We start from the raw sequence: 16262 nt of genomic DNA, 5'->3' as shown, positions 1-16262 counted from the left end.
GCCCCACCCTATTAGTTTGTAAGCTCTTCTGAGCAGGGCCCTCTTAATCCTCTTGTATTTTATTGTATTGTAACTGTATTGTCTCCTTCTATATTGTAAAGTGCTGCGTAAACTGTTGGCGCTATATAAATCCTGTATAATAATAATAATAATAATGTGAAATTACATTTTTTTAATTACTGATGGGTCCATACTTAAATGTACTGCTTCCGGCTGCCAGTGCCTAAAAGTAATATGTGAAAATTGAAAATAGTTGATCACATTTTGAACTTTACAAAGGTTGTTAGAAATTACTGCATAAAGCAAGCATTTAACATGCATGTGTACCTCCACTCTGGTTGTTATACTTCAAAAGGGATATCAGTTGGCTATGGAGGTTGTCAACACGCAATACGACAGTTAATTTTCAGCAAGTTAGGCCCAATCTATTTGACATGCCCTACATGTTGACACCTTATGATTTCAGTTCTTATGGAAGTAGAATGTTGCAGCTTTTACTGCTGGGTGAAATACAAAAATCAACCCTAATTAGTCTTGAATAGTCTCAGAAAAATTAATTAGTTAAATTACCACACATATGTTGGTCATATATCTGTTCTGAGCTTCTTAAACCTTAATGCTGTGTACACACGGACAGACTTTTCGGCATCAAAGGTGAGGCGGTCTTTCCGATGGACTTTCGATGGACTTTTGACGGACTTCCGACGGACTTTCGAACGAACGGACTTGCCTACACACGATCACACCAAAGTCCGACGGATTCGTACGTGATGACGTGCGACCAGACTAAAATAAAGAAGTTGATAGCCAGTAGCCAATAGCTGCCCTAGCGTCGGTTTTCGTCCATCGGACTAGCATACAGACGAGCGGATTTTTCGTTCGGACTCGAGTCCGTCCGAAAGATTTGAAACATGTTCCAAATCTAAAGTCCATCTGATTTTCAACCGAAAAAGTCCGCTGCAGGTCCGATGAAGCCCACACATGGTCGGATTGTCCGACGGATTCCTCCCGTCAGACCAGTCCGGTCGAAAAGTCCGCCCGTATGTACACGGCATAACATGTAGAGCCACATATCTATTAAACCAAGTATAAATGAGCATACTGCCTTTTTCCCAGAATTCATCTGCTGAAGAACTGCAAGTTCTAGTATACTCCTTCAGCCTCCTAGCTGGCAAGGCATGCTGGGAGTTGCAGCTCATTAACAGCTAAAGGGTCAAGTTGCTTGTGCATAGTTAATACTGCCTGTAAAAACAAGATAGTGATAAAGTGGAGTTGGCCTTACCTGCTTTGACAGAACAATGGATGTGAGCTTTAGACTCATAGTAGACCCAGTCAAATCCAGCTTCCACTGCCAATCTGGCCAGCATGCCATACTTGCTGCGTTCCCTATCAGAAGTGGTGATATCCACAGCTCGCCCTTCATAGTGTAATGATTCTTCTGAATGATGCCCATCTTCGTCCCAGCCCTCTGTCACCCGTAATTTCACACCCGGCCACTGGTTCATCACTGAGATTGCCAAGGCATTGAGTTTGTCTTTGCATCTCTAGAGGGAGAAAGCAAACAAAGAGAGGGCGAAGAGTCACTACTGAGATAAAAGAGGAAACTCCAAACTCTTGAAAGAACTTGCAGGACCAGTTTGTGGAATTTATGATGAGAAATTAGTGATTATATTTATAGCTGTCTTAAAGGGTCAGTCCACCGACCATTCCTATTTCAGTTTTCTATTGGTGTCAGAGATTTAGGTGACCCACCAGCTTCTTTTTATCTCTGGGGGTTATAGAGGCAATATCTCTGTAATTCAGTGCCCAGTTAAGAGTTCTGTTAAATCCCTCTGAATTAGTACAGCTTTCACCTACAAGAAGAAGTAGATCTTGAAAGCTTGTCCTCAAACATTACCTGTTAGTGTTCATGTACAGTACTCATCTATGTTGTTATAAGGGCCCTAGTATGGCTACTATCACCTCAAATGTGTATATTTATGAAAACTGCAGCACAGGGAATGAGACTTCAGGGAAATGAAGCAAAGTCAGGAGCTACATATGGGAATCCTCAAGATATAAGTTTTCAGTGCCTATAAAGAACTGTAATATCTGTTTCGGTTGACTGACTCTTTAAAGCAATTCTGTCACTCAAAGATAAGCTCCTAGATATACAGCATGTCAAAGTTTAAATAAAATAATTTGTTCCACACCCATGCCAATATTACAGAGTAATAAAAAAATCAGTGTTTGAATGAGTATCTTTGTTTTCACAGAGCAGCATTGCAGGCTTCTGACTCCATGAAACTTCTATGTTCAGAGCCAGAGATGTGAGCAAACAGGAAGCAATGCTGGCTCACTTCAATAGATGCATGAATCTTAAACAACAAAAAACAAAAAATTTATATTTATCTGTCTATTTTTGATTCACCTGAATGCTGGCAGGCACATCTGTTTAAACTGTCATGCAATCCAGGAATCCATTCAATTTGTGATTCATGGATTTTAGGACTGGATTTGACAAAGCTGCTTACTTATATTTGGGCAAATGAAAAAAAAGCTTGCTTTGCCATGATGTTTTTGATTCTCATTAGATGTTTTATACATATTTAACATGGCTACGCAAAAATTAGTGTAAAGTCTATTTACGCCAACCAATCTGCTTACGCCAACTTTTCATATCAGTATAATCAGATCAATGAAATATGACTGCAGACCAGTTGCTGTGGGTTATTGGTTCAGATCTTACAATACAGGGTCCCCATTTAATTTACTGCAAGACAGATTTACTAAACATTGTAAAGTTTACTGCAACATTAGCCATACATATAAGACTCAGGACTCCCAACGTGTCTCTCTCTTGGCTGCTGCTGGGCTGATATGCAACAGGTTTGGCAATCTGTTCATTATTTTAAACTTCCTCCTTAGCTTGGTTATATTTATTTCAGGTACTTATATAGTGCCATCAATTAATGCATTACTTTACATATATTGTACAGTCACATCAGTCCCTGCCCTCAATCAGCTTACAATCTAAGGTCACATACACTAGGGCCAATTTTGGCAGGAACCAATTACTCTATCAGCATGTCTTTGGAGTATGGGAGGAAACTCATGTAAGCAGAGAGAGCACATAGAGGCTCCATGCAGCTAGTGTTGTGGTTAAGTTTCGAATCAACAACCCTAGTGCTGCTAGGCAGAAATGCTAACCAAGTCACTGTGCACAGTATAAATGCATTAAAAGATGTACAAACTTAATGGTCTGTAGGATATATCTATAGCTATATCTATATATAGATATATATATCTATATATAGATATATATATATATATCTATATCTATATCTATATAGATATAGATATAGATGTAGATATCTATCTATCTATCTATCTATCTATCTATCTATCTATCTATCTATCTATCTATCTATCTATCTATCTATATATATATATATATATATATATATATATATATATATATGTATATTTTATTATTATTATTATACAGGATTTATATAGTGCCAACAAACAGTTTGCTCAATGCTTTACAACATGAGGGCAGACAGTACAGTTACAAAATAATTCAATACAAGAGGAATCAGAGGGCCCTGCTGGTTAGAGCTTACAATCTAAAAGGGAGGGTCAAGTAAAACAAAAGGTAATAACTGTGGCGGATGAGCTAATGGAGAAAATAAAAGTACAGTTGTAGGTGTGGGCAAGGATAGGCTTCTCTGAAGAGGAGGGTTTTCAGGGATCGTCTAAAAGCAAACATAGTAGGAGATAATCAGACATATTGGAGTAGGGAGTTCAATAGGATGGGAGAGGCTCTGGGAAAGTCCTGGAGGCGAGCATTGGAGGAGGTGATGAGGGAGCTAGAGAGCATATATATATGTATATATATATATATATATATATATATATATATATATATATATATATATTTATATATAATACCGAAGAGGGTGAGGTGCATCACGGCACGTACAAATCATACTTTCCATGTTATGCAAGGTGACAGTTTTGGGCTAAGACGATAGCGCCTTTTTTCAGACCATTATGCTTTCGGTCTGAAGAAGGGCGCTATCGTCTTCCAAAACTGTCACCTTGCATAACATGGAAAGTATGTAACTTTTTAAAATTTCTTTTGAATAAACATTCTATTTTTTATTTGTGCAGCAATCCCTCATATATATATATATATATATATATATATATATATATATATATATATATATATATATATCACAGACCATTTTTATTTTTATATATATATATATATATATATATATATATATATATATATATATATATATATATATATATACACATATACATATGTGTATATATATATATATATATATATATATATATATATATATATATATATATATATATATATATATATATAACAAATATATATATATATATACATATACTAATATGCATGTTAAGTGTATGCCCCATTTTAAGTCTGTTCAAGGAAAAAGTAGTATCTTACTGCACTTCCAGTAAGGAATTTAATTCCTTTCTTAAAAATGTATTTATTGTATATTTCAATTCAGATGTGTCTGATCTGTAGACAGTTACAGTTTAGATTTTCTACAAAGTTGCATGTCCTCCTGAGCCTGGACAAATCTCCACATTGTATCTTTAATTTAATATTCATGCAAATCCAAACTTTGACAGTTGGCTGAATAACAAATAAACAAGTCAATGTACCCATATCTATTCATATGTATAATGATTTATTGGTGTAATTTGCACTCTATAATACTTGTTCTACCTACCCCACTAAAATTCTAATCAGACAACACTGTGAACCCTCCCGATTCCAATACTCAGCAGTCTATTTGAACATTTTGGCAGCAAGTTATCAGTTCCCCAGCAAACAGATCTCTCCGGCCAAAGGGGGTCCTGGGAAAATGAAAGGGACCGCATGGAGGGTTCTGCACAAGGTCCTGGCTTCCAAACTTGTCAGTCAGCCCCCGTGTGACATTTAGCTCGTTTTATGGATTTTAACACACTGAACTTCTGCTAGAAGACAAATGCTGTCAGGACTTTAAATGGGGAGCTGGGATTTCCACCGGAAAGTCTGGGGATCCTTTTCACATGAATTCCTGGCACACCATTATGTGCAGCTCCTCCGCCTTGCAGATCACTCAGTAGGGTCCTTAGCTGTGCAGGTATGTGCAAGGTGTAAAGTGTCCTGGACACACTCTACTACAAACTTCTATAGAGGAAAGATAGGGCAAGGGCTGGGAAGATAACAATGTTAAAATAACAGGTGATTGGACTTTAGGAAAGGCAGTGAACAAACATTATTTATCTTGAATGTCACTTCAAAAATCTCCTTTAGTCTCTAATCCACCCCCCTACCCCCCTTTTTTTCTGCCTAGTAAAATAATGTTCCTAAATGCCACCAAATAATATGCACATAAATGCAGGTGGCAACTGCCGTCATTCTTTATAATTATAAGTATATAAAATTCCATACAAATCAGAACCCCACACATTGGTTTCTCTAATGCTGGGTGGAGATCTTTGAGAAAAGTTAATAAAATAAATAAATACAACTTTCCGAAGCACTAATATATGTCTGCTCCTGGATGATAAAATATTATTAATGTCAGCAATAGATCGGCGTTATTGATGTGCTGGTATGACGTGATATGTCATTATTAGATCGGTCAGTTTAGGGAACACTTGATCATTCAGCTGCTCTGCGACTATTCAGCATGCAAGTCCATTCCAAATCTAGTGACGTGCATTAAATGATTGAACTGCTATATGTGTAATTGTATGCTCATATATGTTAGGGGGGCTCTCCATAGTATGTGTAATTGTATGCTCATATATGTTAGGGGGGCTCTCCATAGTATGTGTAATTGTATGCTCATATATGTTAGGGGGGCTCTCCATAGTATGTTTAATTGTAAGCTCATATATGTTAGGGGGGTTCTGCATATTATGTTTAAATGTATGCTCATATATGTTGGGGGGGTCTCCATATTATGTTTAATTGTATGCTCATGTTAGGGGGGCTCTCCATAGTATGTTTAATTGTATGCTCATATATGTTAGGGGGGCTCTCCATAGTATGTTTAATTGTATGCTCATATATGTTAGGGGGGCTCTCCATAGTATGTGTAATTGTATGCTCATATATGTTAGGGGGGCTCTCCATAGTATGTTTAATTGTAAGCTCATATATGTTAGGGGGGCTCTCCATATAATGTTTAATGGTAAGCTCATATATGTTAGGGGGGCTCTCCATATAATGTTTAATGGTATGCTCATATATGTTAGGGGGCTTTCCATAGTATGTTTAAGTGTATGCTCATGTTAGGGGGGCTCTCCGTAGTATGTTTAATGGTATGCTCATATATGTTAGGGGGGCTCTCCATAGTATGTTTAAATGTATGCTCATATATGTTAGGGGGGTTCTGCATATTATGTTTAATTGTATGCTCATATATGTTGGGGGGGGGTCTCCATATTATGTTTAATTGTATGCTCATGTTAGGGGGGCTCTCCATAGTATGTTTAATTGTATGCTCATATATGTTGGGGGGGGGGGGTCTCCATATTATGTTTAATTGTATGCTCATATATGTTAGGGGGGCTCTCCATAGTATGTTTAATTGTATGTTCATATATGTTAGGGGGGCTCTCCATAGTATGTTTAATTGTATGCTCATATATGTTAGGGGGGGGCTCTCCATAGTATGTTTAATTGTATGCTCATATATGTTAGGGGGGCTCTCCATATTATGTTTAATTGTATGCTCATATATGTTACGGGGGCTCTTCATAGTATTTTTAATTGTATGCTCATATATGTTAGGGGGCTCTCCATGGTATGTTTAATTGTATGCTTAGATATGTTAGGGGGGCTATCTGAGTAGCTGCAAGATACTCTAGGGATCATTATTATCCTTTATTTATTGATATCACTAAACTGCTGGATTCCTTTTTTAAAGTGTATACCAACTATACATTTCTATCTTACTGCCTTGTGAGCTGTTACAACCACCACTGAATGCTTTTATTAATGTCTGTCTGATAAGTGCAGAAATCTAGTGAAATATCTTCATGGATTCTCTGCCTCTGGATTGTTATCAGTTAGCCTTGTCCTCTGCTATCTCCGTGGACTATAAAACACCTCTCCCTGTTATGTAGAAGAGAGGGAGGTTTTATATAGTCATATCACACTCCTAGGGTGACAAAGCAGCTTAGTAGGGTTATCACCCTAGGCCGGTTTAAAAGGAAACAAAGTGTGAAAAATAAATCTTATACAGCCAAAACATCCAAGGGTCGGTCAGCTGTAATATTATCACTTTTTATTCTTGGGTTTAGATACCCTTACAAATGTTTGTATGTGTAAGGATACAATACTTTACTAACGTTTTAAGTTAGATCTGATAACTATTTACAAAGCCCATAAGGGGCTTAGTGGTTAGCAATTCTGCGGTGCAGCACTAGGGTCCTCCAATCACAACCAGGACACCACCTGCATGGAGTTTGTATGTTGTATAGACAACATATAAATTGATATAGACAGGAGACAATTAACGTATCAACATGTTCAAAAACAACTTGTAAGTTAATTGGCCCTATAGTAAGTGCAACCAAGCATGTGAGATAGGGAACTTAGATTGTAAGCTGCTTGAGGGCGGGGACTGATGTGAACTTACAATATGTAAAGTGCTGTGTAAATTGTCTGCTCTCTATAGATATACTTGTATTAAAGTAAGAACTGAGGATATGGTAAAAGGTGAAATAAATGAGTAAAGTCAGAGCAGGATCCTGCGTTACCAGAAAAGTAAACCATTGAAATGACAAAAATACACCTATATTTACAAAAGAAAATCAAAATAATTCAGATTCGGATTCGGAATACTTTATTGATCCCAAAGGGATAATAATATCCATTCCAAAAGACTACACGTGGTAGTGTTTACAAATACAAAACATTAGCTATTTACTAAGAGTATTCAGCGCTTCCCGACATGAGGTTTACTCATCATTTAACCGAAATGAATGGTTGCTATTTTTTTTTTATATTTTATTAGATTCAATCCCAATAGCTATATAACTCATTAGTAGTTTAATAATCCGACTAGGGAGAGCCCCCGGTGAGAATAGCCCTGTGACTAGGCTGTACAGGGGCAGATATCTGTAATAATTGTAGTTTACAATCTGGTGTAATGATCACGATGTACATTTCCAATTACAGACTTTTCTATGTGTATGATGTATGATTGCAGAGTGGGTGTGGTGACAGTAATATCTCATACACACCGAGTTTACTAGGAGTTAGTAGGACTTTGTGCCAGCCAGGGGCTGCATTGTCAGAGTCACATCCGTGAAGATGAAGCCATTCATGAATGCACTGGGTCGTGTGCCACAAATCAACCCCAATTCTGCTCAGCCAACTTGAAGCCCAGCGGGGCAGCCCGAGCAGAGGCTTTGTGATCAGGGGAAGTTGGACAACAAGGCTTGGCTGCCTGCGACTAATCTCTTCTTACATGGAGACACTTCGCAGTTACCTGTCAGGGTAGACAAGCTGCTGATGGCCCTCCGCAATGCCAGACATTCCACAGGGGCTGGGGGGCACCTAGGTGACTAAGTGACACTCTGCTGATACTTAATACGATCCAATGCAAACTTCTCACTTCCACACAAGTCAAGATCAAGGGGCATTATTATTATTATTATTATGGGTCCAAGTGCATAGAGGCTGTTCTGGGAATTGTAGTTCTTTATCAGCAAGAGTTCCTCTCTTTAACCTTGTCTACAATATATGGCTGGCAGTAAAAGCTGGCATGGCATGCTTGGCCTTGTAGTCATTTCAGCAGTCCTGGTTGAGTGTCTCTGCTCTACAAAACAGATTAAAAGCTGACATGTCACACTGGGACCCCAAGTTCAACACAGCTCATGAGTTGCCTGCCTGTCTCTGCACTGTAAAGCTGGCAGGATATGCTGGGAATTGTAGTCCTTCCTACAGCTAAAGATCCTCAGAACGCCTGCCTCTGTCTGCACAACGAGAGTGACAAAAGCTGGGACCTGTAGTCCCAACCAGGTGGAGAGCCCATGTCTGCCACCCTCTGCACTATGAGGCTGGCATTATATACTAGAATTATTACTACCACCAAGCTGGAGATACGCAGGGGGTTGATTTACTGAGACTGGAGAGTGCAAAATCGGTGCATGGTAGCCAATCAGCTTCTTCTAACTTCAGCTTGTTCAATTAATATTTGAGAAAAGAAAAACTGGAGGCTGATTGGTTTTTCTATGCATAGCTGCACCAAATTTTGCACTCTCCAGTTTTAGTAAATCAACCCCACTGTCTGCTTGTGTCTGCATTATAGAGTTGGCATGGTATGCTGGGACCTGTTGTCCCACCTCTGTGGAGAACTTTGGTATGCCTTCCCCTGCACTATAAAACTCTATAAGACTGACATGGTATGCTGGGACTAATTGTCCTACTCAGTTTTAGAGTCCAAGTCCTATCTCTGCACTATGAAGCTGACAAGCTATGCTAAAACTTGTCTAACCCAGGTGGAGGTCCCCAGACTGCCTTCCTCTGTACTATGAGGCTGGTACGGTATGCTGGGACTTGTAGTACCACCCAGGAGGAGGTGCCCAGTCTACCTTCTTCTATACTGTGAGTCTGGTACGGTATGCTGGGACTTGTAGTCCCACCCAGGAGGAGGTGCCCAGTCTGTCTTCTTCTATACTGTGAGGCTGGTACGGTATGCTGGGACTTGTAGTCCCACCCAGGAGGAGGTGCCCAGTCTGTCTTCTTCTAGACTGTGAGGCTGGTACGGTATGCTGGGACTTGTAGTCCCACCCAGGAGGAGGTGCCCAGTCTGTCTTCTTCTATACTGTGAGGCTGGTACGGTGTGCTGGGACTTGTAGTCCCACCTAGTTGGAAGTCCCCAGTCTGCCTTTCTCTCTGTGAGGCTGGCTAATCCCCAGGCTGTGAGTCTATATATATATATATATATATATATATATATATATATATATATATATATATATATAGACTCACAGTATAGAAGAAGACAGACTGGGCACCTCCTCCTATATATATATATATATATATATATGTATAGCTGCCTGTCTCTGGCAGTGTCTGTCTCGCTCCTCCACTTCAGTTAATATTAACTAGTAACTAACACATTAAACAAATATTTTGAAACTTTAACTGTCATTAAGAGGAAACTTTACATAGTAGATAGAGCAGCGAGGCAGCTCCCGGCCAACAAGGAGCCGAACAAGAACTACAGTAGAACCGAACAAGAACAATCACATAGAAAAGTCAGCAGAGAGCAATTCCCAGGGAGCTGGGGGCAGCCAATCCTCCGGGGCTCCTCCAGACTCTGACATCAGCCTGAAAGGGAACCTGTGTTGGCCTTCCAGTGAAGATAGTTTTTCCACAACAACCAGCCTGGAAGGGAAACTGTGCTGACCTTCCAGTGAAGATAGTAGTCTGCAACAGCAACCAGCCTAGAAAGGAACCTGTGCTGACCTTCCAGGAAAGCTGTCGGAGGGTCAGCAGTTCACCTGCAGGCTGCAGCCACATAAGTGTATGGGACAGTATGGAAGCACAGCCTACTGAGAATACTGAGACCTTTATATCTATTCGTTTTTTGCTTTTTTTGTATCTATTTTTCTGCTCAACTATTCCCTCTTCAATCTTATTCTTTCTTTCTTTCTTTCTTTCTTTCTTTCTTTCTTTCTTTCTTTCTTTCTTTCTTTCTTTCTTTCTTTCTTTCTTTCTTTCTTTCTTTCTTTCTTTCTTTCTTTCTTTCTTTCTTTCTTCTCATTATCTATCTACCTGTCTCAGTCTATTGATATATCAACTCTCATCTTCTTTTCCTTCCCTTATCATTCTATAGTCGTTCTGCTAACTTTATCTCTCTTTCAATATCTGTCACCCGTCTGCATCTCAGTATATTCATATATTATCAGCTCATCTTATTTATCAGTTAAACAGATAATTACTATTTCTGTCATAACATCTATCTATCTATCTATCTATCTATCTATCTATCTATCTATCTATCTATCTATCTATCTATCTATCTATCTATCTATCTATCTATCTATCTATCTATCTATCTATCTATCTATCTATCTATCTATCTATCTATCTATCTATCTATCTATCCCTTATTATTATCTTCCTTCCAGTGTCTCTCTCTCTCTCTCTCTCTCTCTCTCTCTCTCTCTCTCCCTCTCTCTCCCGAGCACACAATGTGTAACCCTATCCGGTGGATCGATATTGGGGATGATAAGTGGATGGGAGACAGGGGGGTGTCCTGGGGGGGTGTCTGGGTGTAGATGACTGTAGTGTGTATAGTGGTGGGTCGGGGTGAGCGCCACTCTGCCGGCTCTGTACACATGGGTGCCCCATGGCATGGCTGGGGTTAAGAAGGGTGACCCCCCCTTCAGTCCGGCTGTCTGATCTGCTCTCCTCGAATTGATCCGGCACTCCGGGGGAAATTTAAGGTGGCAGCTCTGAGATCCCGGGGGGAAGGTGTCAGTGAGCGGAGGAGCGGTGGAGTGCGGAGCTGTAACGCCCTGACATGCCGGGCCACTTGGGAGGTGTATACAGCATACAGGGTGACCTATATATAGGAGCCCCCCCCCCCCCCCCTCTATGTGTCGCTAATGCACAGCCCAGCCTCAGAGCCCCGGCCGGCAATATTCATTTCATTCCAGGAGAAAGGATGATGTCATGGCCACAAGTTCCCAGTGCTTGTCTCCCAGCAAGGTGGCAGACGTTGTCACAGGGCATCCTTAAATACACACAGCCATCTATTCACGCTCCGATGGCCAATACTGCAAATCATGCCGGAGCCACACAAGCCATTTACACCACCAGCCGCGGTCGATGGAGATTTAACTGCCTATTGTGGGAGGATAACCAGGCACTAAATACTGGGGTGGGTGGGGGGCAGCCGATGGACGATTAACACACACATGAATGAGTGCTGTCACATGGAGCTAGATGATGGATAACTGATCTATGGAGGGGACCAGCCTGGACCACATCACCTCCAATAAATAACATCAGGAGCTAGCACCTGTCCTATTATAGAAGAATTTACATGGGATATATATATATTAATTTTTTTTTTTTTTAATGCTATACCACACTGTCCCTCTCACTATACAGCTCGAGAAATTAATCACTTAAATAAATGCACACCGGACCTGATCTAGCACTTAAGAAATGATTATGAAAAGCAGTCTTATAGACCTGGGATTTGGAAAAGTGGGAGATGTGATTTATATGTAGCTGGACCCTATAGCAGCTAGCCCAATTAAACGGGTATGTACACAGACCCAAGTTATGAAGACCAATTAAAAGAAGTTCCTCCTAGAATAAATGTATTCTATGTACCCGATGCTGGTATAGGTAAGAGTAGGCAAAGAGAATGACCCAGAACATGTCATAATTAAGGCGATATGGATGGAAAAGCTTCATGCATCTCTGCACTGAGGACCTGTCATAATGACTAAAGTGCTAAAAGCATGAAAAAGCTGTAGGTGTATCTTTATACCTGAATCCTAAAGGACCCATCATAATGACTAAATAAAATATCATAACAGATACCCCTATACCTGAATCCTGAGGACCTATCATAATGACTACATTAAATAGTCTTATAGATAGTCCCATAACTGAATCCTGAGGACCTATCATAATGACTACATTAAATAGTCTTATAGATAGTCCCATAACTGAATCCTGAGGACCTATCATAATGACTCCATTAAATAGTCTTATAGATAGTCCCATAACTGAATCCTGAGGACCTACCATAATGAATAAAATAAATAACCTTACAGACACCCCTATACTTGAATCCTGAGGACTTGTCATTAAGACTAAATTAAATAGTCTTATAGATAGCCCCATAACTGAATCCTGAGGACCTACCATAATGAATAAAATAAATAGTCTTACAGACACCCCTATACTTGAATCCTGAGGACTTGTCATAAAGACTAAATTAAATAGTCTTATAGCTAGCCACATAACTGAATCCTGAGAACCTATCATAATGAGTAAATGAAATAGTCATATATATATATATATACCCACATAACTGAATCCTGACGACTCATAATAAAATGTAAATGAAATAGTCGTATAAATATCAATATACCTGAATCTTGAGGACCTACCATAATGACTAAAAGAAAAAGGTCCTAGACATCCCTATACTTAAATCCTGATGAAACAGTTTTACAGGCACTCCTTTAACGAAATCCTGAGGACTTATCAAAATTAGTAAATTAAAAATTTTTATAGACCCCCCCTCCATATACTTGAATTCTAAGGACCTATCATAATGATTTAATAAAACCTCTTTATAGAGACTCCTAAGGAATGAATACATGAGACAGCTTTATAGACTTCTCTATATCTGAGTCCAGAGGACTTATAATGACTACAAGTACCAGCTTCATAGACCCTGAATCCTAAAAAGCTGTCATAATGAATAAATCAACCATCTTTTAGGACACCCCTCTACCTAAATCCTGAGGACCTGTCATTGATTTAATAAAACAGCTTACTTCTCAATCCTGAGGACTTATAATGACTAGTACCAGCTTCATAGACCCTTCTATACCCGAATCTTGAGAAGCTGTCATAATGACCAACTTATCCAGCTTTTAGGACACCCCTTTACCTAAATCCTGAGGACCTGTCATAATGATTTAATAAAACAGCTTCATAACCTCCCCTATACCTGAATCCTGAGGACTTGTAATGACTAGAATGAAACATTTTCTAGCCCCCCTTATACCTGTGTCCTGAGGACTTATCATAATGAATACACAGGGCTTCTCCAAGGATCCCCCTATACCTGAGTCCCGAGGACCTGTCATAGCGACCACAAGGCGGTAGCGTTGTACACCGGTCAGTACCTGAGTCATGAGTCTGTCGGCTGCTGTGTTCTCCTCGTCTTTAAATATGATGTCAGCGTTATAATTTGGGGTGAGCTCTTTAAACCTCTCCGAGTTCCTAGTAATCTTTCCTTCATATCTTCCACTGGCCCCCAGGGTCTTCTCGGCGACATTGGGGATGAACTGCTTATAGGCTAAGGGGGTCAGCTTCTTGGGGTGCCTTCTCTTGCCAATGCCTCTGCCCGGTCCACAGGTGAAGGCAGGAGGAGGGAGCAGCAGCGCACTGGTCAGAACCCCCAGCAGAAGAATTCTCCGGAGTCCCTGCATCTCGTCCATGTGAATCCTGTGGCCCTTGTGCCAGCTCAGCCCGTCAGTGACGATGTGTGCAGGCTCCCTGCCTCGTTCTCCTGCCTTCTAGGTCCTTACGCGCTGCCTGTCTGCCAGATTATCCACCGATTCCCTCCAAGACAGGTGCTCATAGACTACTGAGCTACACATCGGACTGCACCCCCACACACAGCCCGGCACAACAAGGGGCAGCAAAAGTTTACAACAAAAAAAAAAAAAAAAAAAAAAAAAGGAAAAAAAAAAGAAAAAAAAAGGTTTGATTGTAATGGGAGCAAGCAGGGCTGGGGAGCCTGTGAGAGCACACTGCCTTTACTGCTATATTATAGCTGCCAGGGCCGGGAGCTGATTGGCCAGGACTGGGGAGCTTCTTCTCTAATATGTTAACCCTTCCAAATGTATCTTCAGCTTCTTATCTGAAAGCTACAAAATGGGCGTGGCCTCTTATGACTTCTTCCTAAAAGGTAAAAGTTTTTTTTTTTCTTGGCAGGGTGACAAATGTTCAGCATTGATAGTGGATGCTCCTATCAGGAGACTATCTACTCCTACATCTATGTCTAAGGAACCTCTGGTGTCATAAGATTATTGGCAACAATTCTTTCACTTTCAAAATAAAAGGATTTATCCAATTATTTATTCAACAATTTCCAGAGGAACAGGCTGCGAATCTGAAGCAAGTTACAACACAGAGTATTACATATTTTACTGAAGCATACACAGGGCTCTATACTCTATATTGGGGGGGGGGGGTAAAATATCTGAAAAATCTATCAGTCCTCTATATGATCTATATCTATTTTTATCTATCTATCTATCTATCTATCTATCTATCTATCTATCTATCTATCTATCTATCTATCTATCTATCTATCTATCTATCTATCTATCTATCTATCTATCTATCTATCTATCCAATTACTCCTTATCTCTTAATTTTTTTCTTTCTTTCTTCTCATTATCTATCTACCTGTCTCAGTCTATTGATATATCAACTCTCATCTCTTTTATCAGCCAAACGTATCATTACTATTTCTAATATCTATCTATCTATCTATCTATCTATCTATCTATCTATCTATCTATCTATCTATCTATCTATCTATCTATCTATCTATCTATCTATCTATCTATATCTATCTATCTATCCAATTACTCCTTATCTCTTAATTTCTTTCTTTCTTTTTCTTTCCTTCTCTCCCTCTCTTACCATGTATTTCGCCTATACATCTGTCTACCTTTCTCATTATCTATCTGTCTATTTCATCTATCACTCTTTATCTCTTAATTCATTTCTTTCTCTCCCTCTCTCTCCATGTACCTCTCCCATCCTTCTGTCTACCTTTCTCATTATCTATTTATCTACCATTTCTTTCTTTCTTTCTTTCTTTCTTTCTTTCTTTCTTTCTTTCTTTCTTTCTTTCTTTCTTTCTTTCTTTCTTTCTTTCTTTCTTTCTTTCTTTCTTTCTTTCTTTCTTTCTTTCTTTCTTTCTCTATGTATTTCTCCTATTCTTCTGTCTATATTTCTCATTTATATATCTATTTATCATCAGTTCTTTTATCTATCTATCTATCTATCTATCTATCTATCTATCTATCTATCTATCTATCTATCTATCTATCTATCTATCTATCTATCTATCTATCTATCTATCTATCTATCTATCTATTTCTTGTAGCCAGACATTCCTCTTTGATATCTTGTTTTTTTCTTTGCTCACTTGTACATTTTCTCTCCTACTTTCCTGCAACTTAAGTCACTTGCAAATTGGCTGTCCTGGCCCCCCTATTGTGAGTCATTAGGTTTAAGCTTAAACCCCCCGGTTAAAACATCCGCAAACATCAGCTCTCTGTCTTGATCCCTGGGTAATGAATGGGAAGAGGACACTCAATACATCAGAATGAATTGTCTCTAGTATCAGACCAGACGGCTGTCTGTCTGTCCTGAGATCCCCAGACCTTGCTCTGCCCAGGTAAAACTGGAAGTGGTCCCCCAGGCGGTATAAAAAGGG

At 39.4% G+C, this 16262-nt stretch overlaps 1 protein-coding gene across 1 annotated transcript in view; it reads right to left on the bottom strand.

Moving 5' to 3' along the window:
• SHH (sonic hedgehog signaling molecule) overlaps positions 1-14661 on the bottom strand; it is a 43312-nt gene extending 28651 nt beyond the window's left edge. The window contains exons 1-2 of the mRNA XM_073629947.1: positions 13930-14661; positions 1283-1544 (exon numbers count right to left, since the gene is read on the bottom strand). Coding sequence (XP_073486048.1) covers positions 1283-1544; positions 13930-14244 — 577 coding nt within the window. The 5' untranslated portion in view covers positions 14245-14661. The remainder of the gene's footprint in view (positions 1-1282; positions 1545-13929) is intronic.
• Between the last annotated feature and the right edge of the window lie 1601 nt (positions 14662-16262).

Source organism: Aquarana catesbeiana, linkage group LG05, assembly GCF_042186555.1.
Source record: "Aquarana catesbeiana isolate 2022-GZ linkage group LG05, ASM4218655v1, whole genome shotgun sequence".
NCBI lineage: Eukaryota > Metazoa > Chordata > Amphibia > Anura > Ranidae > Aquarana > Aquarana catesbeiana.
This window is presented reverse-complemented; position numbering and strand designations above follow the sequence as displayed.